This window comes from Scyliorhinus torazame, chromosome 6 (genome assembly GCF_047496885.1).
Source record: "Scyliorhinus torazame isolate Kashiwa2021f chromosome 6, sScyTor2.1, whole genome shotgun sequence".
NCBI lineage: Eukaryota > Metazoa > Chordata > Chondrichthyes > Carcharhiniformes > Scyliorhinidae > Scyliorhinus > Scyliorhinus torazame.
The window spans coordinates 198,381,904-198,391,040 of NC_092712.1; the positions used below are offsets into that span (position 1 = coordinate 198,381,904).

At 39.7% G+C, this 9,137-nt stretch overlaps 1 protein-coding gene across 7 annotated transcripts in view; it reads left to right on the forward strand.

Annotated features, from left to right (window-relative positions):
- The window catches only part of LOC140425220 (protein PALS2-like), a 173,179-nt gene extending 169,935 nt beyond the window's left edge, over nucleotides 1-3,244 (forward strand). For all 7 annotated transcript variants that reach the window (XM_072509272.1, XM_072509273.1, XM_072509270.1 and 4 more), the window contains exon 12: nucleotides 156-3,244. In XM_072509272.1, coding sequence (XP_072365373.1) covers nucleotides 156-332 — 177 coding nt within the window. In that variant the 3' untranslated portion in view covers nucleotides 333-3,244. The remainder of the gene's footprint in view (nucleotides 1-155) is intronic.
- The last annotated feature ends 5,893 nt before the right edge of the window (nucleotides 3,245-9,137 follow it).

Here is a 9,137-nt window from a genome sequence, read left to right on the forward strand (position 1 = left end):
TCATCCAATCGATTCTCATGCAGAGCCGTAGCTCTGAGGAGCAGACGCGATGAGCCAAATGGCTTAATTCTGCTCCTATATCTTAACTCAGTTAAAATGTTAATATATAAATCATTTGTTCTCTGTGTGTCAATTTTCTATTTATTTTTCTACAGGATACAGATTTGAAAAAGACAGTTGATGAAAGTGCTCGAATTCAACGAGCGTACAGCCACTACTTTGATTTGACTATTGTCAATGATAACTTGGACAAAGCTTTTCAGAAGTTACAGACTGCAATAGAGAAGCTCTTTATAGAACCACAGTGGGTCCCAGTCAATTGGGTGTACTAGTAAATGAAGATTAAACCATATTTTGATGTGTGAATAAGTAAAAAAACAAATTAAATAACAATGTTAAATTTGGCAGAACAGATGCAGAGGCAGGGAAGCTCTGTTGTATCTCATGCCTTTATATTCTTTGTAGGTTCTGTTTATAGTACACTATTTTGGCTTTTTATATAAATAACTGAAGGGAAAGTGTTCTTATAAATGTAATTTATTTTAATTTTTCTAACTTTTTACAAATGGTCTTTGTATCCATACATATCAAGTGAAGGACAGTAAGTTGCAAGGAAAACCTTTTTTCCATTTCTTTTAATTTTGGCCTTGAAATACCTAGTTTAAAGACACATGTTCAAGTTCTAAGCATTTTGATGCAAAGTGAAGTTTCTTTTCTCATATTCCAAAGCTGTAACTTGTTAACTAAGCCTGCACTGTACATTTTGACAGAAGCTTTGCACCAGCATGATGTATAATGTACTGTTTCTGTAATAGATATAGAGTAATGGAATATGGTCTTCAGGAGTTAAATATGGCTATACTGCATTGTTGAAAGGGTCAGCATAAAACTTCAGTCTATTCCTAAAGTGTATAGTGTCATTACACATTTGAAAAGAAGCTAAAAACTTGATATCAGCGGCCCCATCCAGCCAACCTGGAATTTTATCTTTTTACATTCCAGCTTTGCACTGCATCATTCAGCTTTAAGTTGGGTTTGGGTATTTCCTGCTGCAAAAGTAATTGAAAGAGACACAGACTGGTACATACTCAAGTGTACCAAGTTACCCGGCTGATTATCTTTACTATGGTAGGGATGTATCATTCATTTATCCCTCTTTTGTCAACAACAAAAGGGGTTGGTTTAGCACAGTGGGCTGAACAGGTGGCTTGTAATGCAGAACAAGGCCAGCAGAGCGGGTTCAATTCCCGTACCGGCCTCCCCGAACAGGCGACTAGAAGCTTTTCACAGTAACTTCATTGAAGCCTACTTGTGGCAATAAGCGATTATTATTATTAACAACTTCCTTTATCTAGCACTTTTAACGTAGTAAAATGCCCCGAGGTGTTTTACAAGCGCCTCTTGTGCTCGTTAGAAAATGCACTGAGAAGTCATCACCAAGCCAGCCAATAGCTTCCACAGTGGCTAAAACAGCTCTCTGAGCCCTCCACTGAATTTTGTCGGGGACAGTTTTCAGTGAGGTGAGTCATTGAATGGGGTGCAACCACAGCAGCAGCCTGAGTTCCCACCAGGGCCCCACTTGTGCCAGCTTCCTGCACAAAAGCATCGGCCAGACTGAGAGGTGAGTGACTGCTCCCATTTCCACATGCATGTTATTCCTATTGTGGTTACCCAGTAAAAGTTATTAACATCAATCCCAGGCGAGTTTAAATTCTCCATTTTACTTGGATCTATGCTGGGTAGCTTGATCAAAAATTATGACATCTAGATGTTTGCCTGGAAGTGAAAATCATGTGAGATCTGAACCTAGGTCTTCATTCCCACAGTGTATACTGAGTTTCTTTATTACTATAATAATTTTCACAATTACGATCCAGGATTTCCTCACATGTAATGTGAAATACAGTTGGCCATTTGTGCCCTTGCAGCACTAAAATTAAAACCAGAGCTTTCCAACCCCCCTCGTTGTTTAAATTACTTGTGTTATTACCACCACCCCGCCCAAAATATCTGATACTGTATATCACAACAATGAATCTTTTATGGCCTGTACTAGATGCTGTTACCAATCTGATCTTCCATTTAATTCATCATTTTCTGCAGCAGCTCCCTGTAGGATTATAAACTGGGCCTCGGTGCGTGCCGAATCCCACCGGTGGGATCTTCTGGTTACACTGAAGTTGGCCCATCCCCACCAGTGGTGGGTTCCTGGCGGCGGGGTGGACGAGCTATGCAAAAGCCAGTAGACTTTGGCGGAGCTGGAAGATCCTGCGGCGACCTATGGCACGCCCCAAGAGCTATGGGAAAACCCATTGTGGGCGGGTGGGGGTGCGGAAAATCCTGACCTTAGTCTCCACACAACTTCGCAAGTTGATTGGCAGTGTGGTTGTGAGGCCCTTAACGTTGCATGAAGGCTGAAGTTGCTATTTTATTGCTACGATTGGTTCTACATTTTATTAATGTGTAAGCTTCCCCATAGACTATAGTTTCTGAGTTAATTTAAAACATAGATCTATTTCTTCAGTCAGGACTGGCGTACAGCTACCTCTCTAATGGACCCCACTCTTTAAGTAATTTTTGTTAGTTTTTAGTGCAGTTTGGACTTCTAAAATGGAATGGGATAGCCTGTAGCTTTATCTGTTTTCCATCAACTTGCTCTTTTTAGCTGACTCCATTCAGATGAAGGCAAAGCAGAATATTAGAACTTGTATCCTGATAATCAATTTATCAAGGTTATTAGACCATCTTTGGGCCTCACTGAGTGCCCTAATATCTTTTGCCAGATCAGACTGTTCCTGCTGATTTTTTTTCTTTTTATCTTTTTAGAAAGGTTTTGCAACTGTTGATTTGTTATAACATGAACCTTTTGTACATTCTCTGTTGCTAATAGAACTGTTATGTAACTTATTGCCCATTGCTAGACCTTTAAATAATTGACCTGAAACATGGAAACAAGTGAAAGGAGGAAATGGAAAGCTTTCACTCTTCCTATAAAGTTTACACAGAGAAATATTTTAGTATTTCAAGAATTCCAGTATTTGTATTTTGTTTGTTTAGTTGTGGTGATATTAAGCATATTTTGAATGTGTGATTGAGATGAGGATGTTCAGTTTAGCTACAGTTACTTTAAAATATTTTGTCAAAAACGAATTGTGCTGGTGATTATGTCATGGATGAGTTTGTTGTGGTGAGGCATATTTGTTAATCTTTTTTTAAATTGTAAAGTTGTTCTTTTTATATTTAATCTGAAGTGCTGTTTTCTGTCTTGGTGTTTATATGTTTTTCTTCTTGTCTCCGCCCCTGCCCCCCCTCCTAGGTATAGTTTAGATGAGAATCCAGGATTCTCAACTTGGTATGCGAATATGCATTTGTCACATTTCTTTCCCCTTAACGCTTAAAACAAATAAGCTAAATAAGCTGGTTAACTAAGTTAGAACGACTGTCTTCTGCTGGAGGGAGAGTAAGGCAAATAAATTGCAGTTGTTAACATGTATGCAGTTAACATCCAAGCTCAGAGTGGGTTTATGAAATTTGCATTCAATAGTCTTGTGCATTTAGAGATTGATAGGGTCGATTAATAAGGGGATTGGGGGTTATGGGGAAAAGGCAGGAGAATGGGGATGAGAAACATTTCAGCCAGGATTTAACGGGGGAGCAGACTTGATGGGCTGAATGGCCTAATTCTGCTCCTGTGTCTTATGGTCTTGGGTGTAAACAAATAGCTACTTAATGCGTGTTCATTAATGATCTGATTTGAAAGTATTATAATATCATGAGTTGAGTACAAATTATTTTGGACAGGAAAGGAAAATGGTTAGATTGCGGTTGTTTGAATTAATCAGAGTCCATAAAGTAATCTCAGCAATTAGGAGATAATACTCAACAACCTGATCTTTAGATTATTTGCAATGTGATACCCTAATTAGATAAATAAGAAAAGGAAAGATGATGCAGCAGGGAAGGATTCATATTTCTGGGCCATTGGGATATTAGCTTGTGCAGGATGGACACGTTTATTCTGAGCAGGTCTGAAACTTTGTCCCCATTGGGTGAGTAGCCATTGCTATGGGTGAATGTTTAAACTGATAATGGTGGGGAGCAGACCGATTGAGATATATAGAAAAGATATAAGAAAAACAAGAAATTTACCAAGAACAAGTTGGGACAAGGATCAAAGTGAGTGTGTGTGTGTGTGTGTGTGTGTGTATAGTATATACACATACAACGTAAAAGTATTACGAATAAAATTTGAATTTCATGTGCACATTTTTATAAGATAATATAGTGTTTACCAGAAATATGGCTAGGCCAGGGAGCTGAGCGGTGTTGGTTTCCAAGTTTTGAGGAGAGATCGTGTGTGGAAAAAGGGAGCTGGGATGGTAATGATGTTCTAAGATTTTGTATAGCACAAGAGAGGGGATGGTGCAAAATGCAATATTTTGCTTCTGGTAATAAATCAAAAGAATGGTTATCCTGGAGAAACATTGGACTGCCCAACAGTAGAGCAGTGGTGATGTAAAAGTTCACTATGGCATTTTGAGAATTTGAATTCGGTTAATAAGAAATAAAAATTTGGTATTAGTAATAAATGACCATGATGCTGTTAGATTGTCATAAGAATCAACTGTTTCACTATTCTTTTAGTGAAGGAAATCTTCTATTCTTCCCAGCTCTGGCACATTTGACTTCAGTCCCAACATGGATGACTTAAGTAACCTCCGCAGGAGCAGAGAAAATCCCAAGGAGAAGTGTTGTGATACAGTTAGAGACTGTTAATCACTAAACAAAACCCGAATACACAGTGATTTAACCAATAGAACTATGCCACAATATTTCTTGTTTTTATAGAAGCATAAATGTTATTGTAGATGGAACAAAATAAGCAAACACTATCGCTAATACACGCATATGTCATGCACTTAGGTTTACATCTTATTTACTTTGCCAACCCCCAAGAATTCTCTTGTATATTACAACATCCTAAAGTCAGTTATTTCCGTAGGGGACATTCAAACATAGCCGCAATCTTCTGGAAACGAATTCTCCCCAGTTTGAGCCATCCTCTGGAGTCGAACCTTAATTTACTGTTTCTTGATTGTGGATCCCTCAATCCCTTGTCGTGGTTAGTTTCTCAATATTCCCAAGCTAATCTGCTGGTTGTTTTCTATTGCCACTCAATTGCCTGTTTGAGGATTACTGTAGATTCTTCCATTAGTATTAATGTTCCATCTTCTTTTCCCTCATGGAATCCACACTGACCTTAAGCCCCACCTGCGTTCCATGCAGCAAATTATGACGTTAGCTTTCTTTGCTTACAGTGCAGAACTAACTAACTGGCATTTACTTTGCAGCTCATTGAGAGAAGGTAGCCAAACTGCACATACCAGGTCCAAGCTGCAATTAAAACCCAAAACAAAAACATCTCTCTGGGTTGCCTTTACTAAAATTATTGCAGATGTTTTGTCTCCACTTCTTTAGCTAAGTAAGCCCACCTGCTATTTTATGATCTTGTGTTTCAAACTGTTAACCTCTTAAGTTGACAATACCCCAACCGTTTAAGTGTAACAAATTCTAAACTTATTTGAATTACATTCACCATATGGTAGCTCATCAGTTTCTCAACCAGAAATCCCAATTTTCTACAGTTAAAACTTCCTCAAACTGAGTTATATTCTAGAACACTTGAACCATGAACTAAATAGTCTCAATCATAATAAAGACAAATTCCTTGAGGTTCGATTTTAAGGAAATTTATTTACACAAAAATATTTGCGGAGAGTGTTCCAACTGCAAAGCCAGTGCACTGCGACAGAATGTTTAATAGTCTGAAATCACAGTTTGAAGTAAACAGCCATGCTTATATTAAATAGACCTTGGAAAGTACGTAAGCTGAAATACGTAGTACGTATGTTCTTGCCCTTGGCTAAAAACAATTCGAGTACACATTTTGTTATCTTTCGGAGGACAATGTGTTTTCATAATAAGGCCAAGCCCAGAATATTTCAGCATTTTCGCTAAAAAGCAGTGTTGACTATAGTCGAGCATTTCCCACCATGCTTCTAAATTGGCAACTCATTAATTTCCCTTCCATACAACTATAGAATGACTTGTGAAATATGAAAGCATGACAAAAGTGATTTAGTTTGAGACAATAAGAGGCATAAGAGAAGTCTCCATTTACAAGATAAAACATGTAATTTGCTGAAGAAGTAGGTAAAAATGGGGTGAATTGGCAATGTAAATATAGAGGGAATAGCAATTAATGCAGTGACCATAATGATTAGTTTCAGTATTAAAAATTAAGAATTACCCAAATATTCAGGATACTTGATTGGGAGAATTTTTTTCAGCAAGCAAGAAAGGGAACTGAATCCAGATAAAAGTTGGCAAATAAAACAGGCCAAAAACAATGGACAACTTTCAAGCAACAGATGGTTTAATATTGACTAGTTATTTCCCCAAAAGGTGAAAAGGCACAAGATAAGAGGGTAGAAATATCATGGTGTTTTGATCAGTTAAATTTGCATTCCAGATGCCAATCGCATGATAGGATGATCCACGGTGCACAAAATGCAGCTATTGCCATAATTGTTTATATACTCCTTGGGTGTACCTGATGGCTGCCTGAAATGAATGCTGGGGTCATTAAATATTTTAATAAAGGCCCTGCACTTGTGCTTGGACTGTTTTGTCAAATTGGTGCCAGGGAGAGTTTGATTCAGTCATTCTTCATGCCCAGGAAAACCTGTCAAAAATATGGGAGGAAAAAAGCCTGAACCAACACGATTCAAAAGGAGCTCTGCCTCCATTAAGGTAAGTCTCGACTGTTTTTGGCTGCAGGAGAGTTTTGGAGCCGTTGTGTGGATGTTTTTGGCAGCACGGCAGCCTAGTGGTTAGCAATGTGACTTCACAGCGCCAGGGTCCCAGGTTCGATTTTGGTTCACTGTCTGTGCGGAGTCTGCATGTTCTCCCTGTGTCTGCGTGGGTTTCCTCCGGGTGCTCCGGTTTCCACCCACTGTCCAAAGACGTGCAGGTTAGGTGGATTGGCCATGTTAAATTGCCCTTAGTGTCAAAAAAAGGTTAGGAGGGATTATTGGGTTAGGAGGATAGGGTGGAAGTGAGGGCTTAAATGGGTCGGTGCAGACTCTGTTCTCTCTTTTGCTTGCATTTGGAAAATCTTTAATGAGGAGCTGTTGGACTGAATTCAGGCAGCGGCAGTATTTTGTCATTTCATTGGTTCCAGGAATCGTATAAAGTATTTTGAGACGTGAAGGCAAAATATACTTGGAATTTGAGTACAAAGAAATATCTTTAATCATGTAGTTCCTCTGGAAAGGATTATTAAGACTTCAGGAAGTGATTCTGCAGGCCACAGTGACTGTCTTAAACTAGATTGTAATTGAAAAGGCTGGTTCCTTCTGCAGAAAAAAGCCATTCCTTTCTGTAATCTTCCAACTTCAACTCAATCTGAGTTCATTAAGGAGAATTCCTGCAGAATGTTTTCTGAGCCTTGCTATGATTAAATATCCCAGTTTAAATGAGGAAGTGAATAGTGGACCCTTAGTGATGAATGGAAGGCTGCTAGTGAAGGAGTAGACTGTTCTGCTACTTGAGTCTGTTATGTCATTTTATCTGATCAGTGTTTTTCAAACTTATTTTTCCAGGGACCCACTTTTCCCAACCTTCGTGACCCACGCCATGTCCATTTCAATGCAAATAGGGAACCTGCTTGGTCCTCACTACAATCAGGTTCATGGGAGGAGAGGGCAATGCACTTATCAGGTGTAGACTTCAACCAATTCCTTTTTGCTGTGTTCATCTCTGTGGTAACGGAAAATCCAACATCTCACATATAGGTCGCCGTGAAGGGCAATAGCAATAAAATGCTTGTTTTACTCGATACTGGATACCCCTGGAGATGCTACTGCAGAATGCTGACAGCCTCATGAGCTTTTGGCATGTTTTTAATGTGCTGTCACAGGTAAGGTACAGCAGTTTAGTCTTTTCATTTGGAGTTGGCTTGGAATCGGCTAGAAGTTAATATCTGACTTGGGGATCTCAACCTCAAAAGGAATTTACACCCATCACTTTTTCAAAATCTGAAGCTTATCTTCTCATTTGCCAGTACTTCCTTGCGTATAACACACACAGGCTTTGCATCCTTATTTGCAGTGACAAAACCATACCTCAAGAAATCATATTGCTTTGTTCCCGAGTTAAGTTTCTTGGTAGGCTGTTAACCAGAGGCCCTGGAGCTCTATGGAGCTAACCTAATACTGCTCAGCCCTCCCCTGGACTCTCCTGAATAGCTCCAGCAGAATCAAATAGTTGGGGGGGGGGGGGGGAAAGAGAGAGAGGGGTTCAGGCGAGGTTAGTATGGGGGGGGGGGGGGGGGGGAGGGGTTCAGGCGAGGTTAGTAAAGTAATAGAACAGAGTATAGAAAGGAGGGGGAAATCTAACTTCAGGCACAGCAGAAAACGAGACAACTATGACAAGAGGGCGGTCAACGCAGGACTGAGGATGTTCCAAAATCCGTGCAGTCTCTTAAACATAAATGAGCTTGTAGCACATTGAAATTGGTGGGTATGATGTTGTGGCACACAGATGATGTGGCTGCAAGGGAATCGGGGCTGGGATTAATATTGAAGGATATGTGTCCTATCAATAGGAGATGGAGAGGGGGCTGGGTTTCCTTAATAGTATGAAACAAAATTGATAGCAAGAAGCAATTATAGGGTCGGAAGGGATAGAATCTGTGGGTACAGTTGAGGAATTGCAAAGGAAAAAAGACCCTGATGGGAGTTATACACAGGCCCTAGCAGTAGTCAGGATGTGGGGCAGAAAATAAATCCGGAGATAGAGAAGGCATATAAGAAAGGCAATATTACAATAATCATGGGGGGCTTCAATATTCGGGTAGACTGGGAAAATCAAATTGCTAGCGGATCCTGAGAAAAGGAATTTGTGGAATGTCTATGAGATGGTTTTCTGGAGCAGCTTGTGGCAGAGCCCACCAGGGAACAGGCAATTCTGCATTTGGTTGTGTAATGAGGCAGACTTGATTAGGGAACTCAAGGTGAAGGAACCTTTAGGGGGCAGTGACCACAGTATGATAGAATTCACCCTGTAGTTTGAGA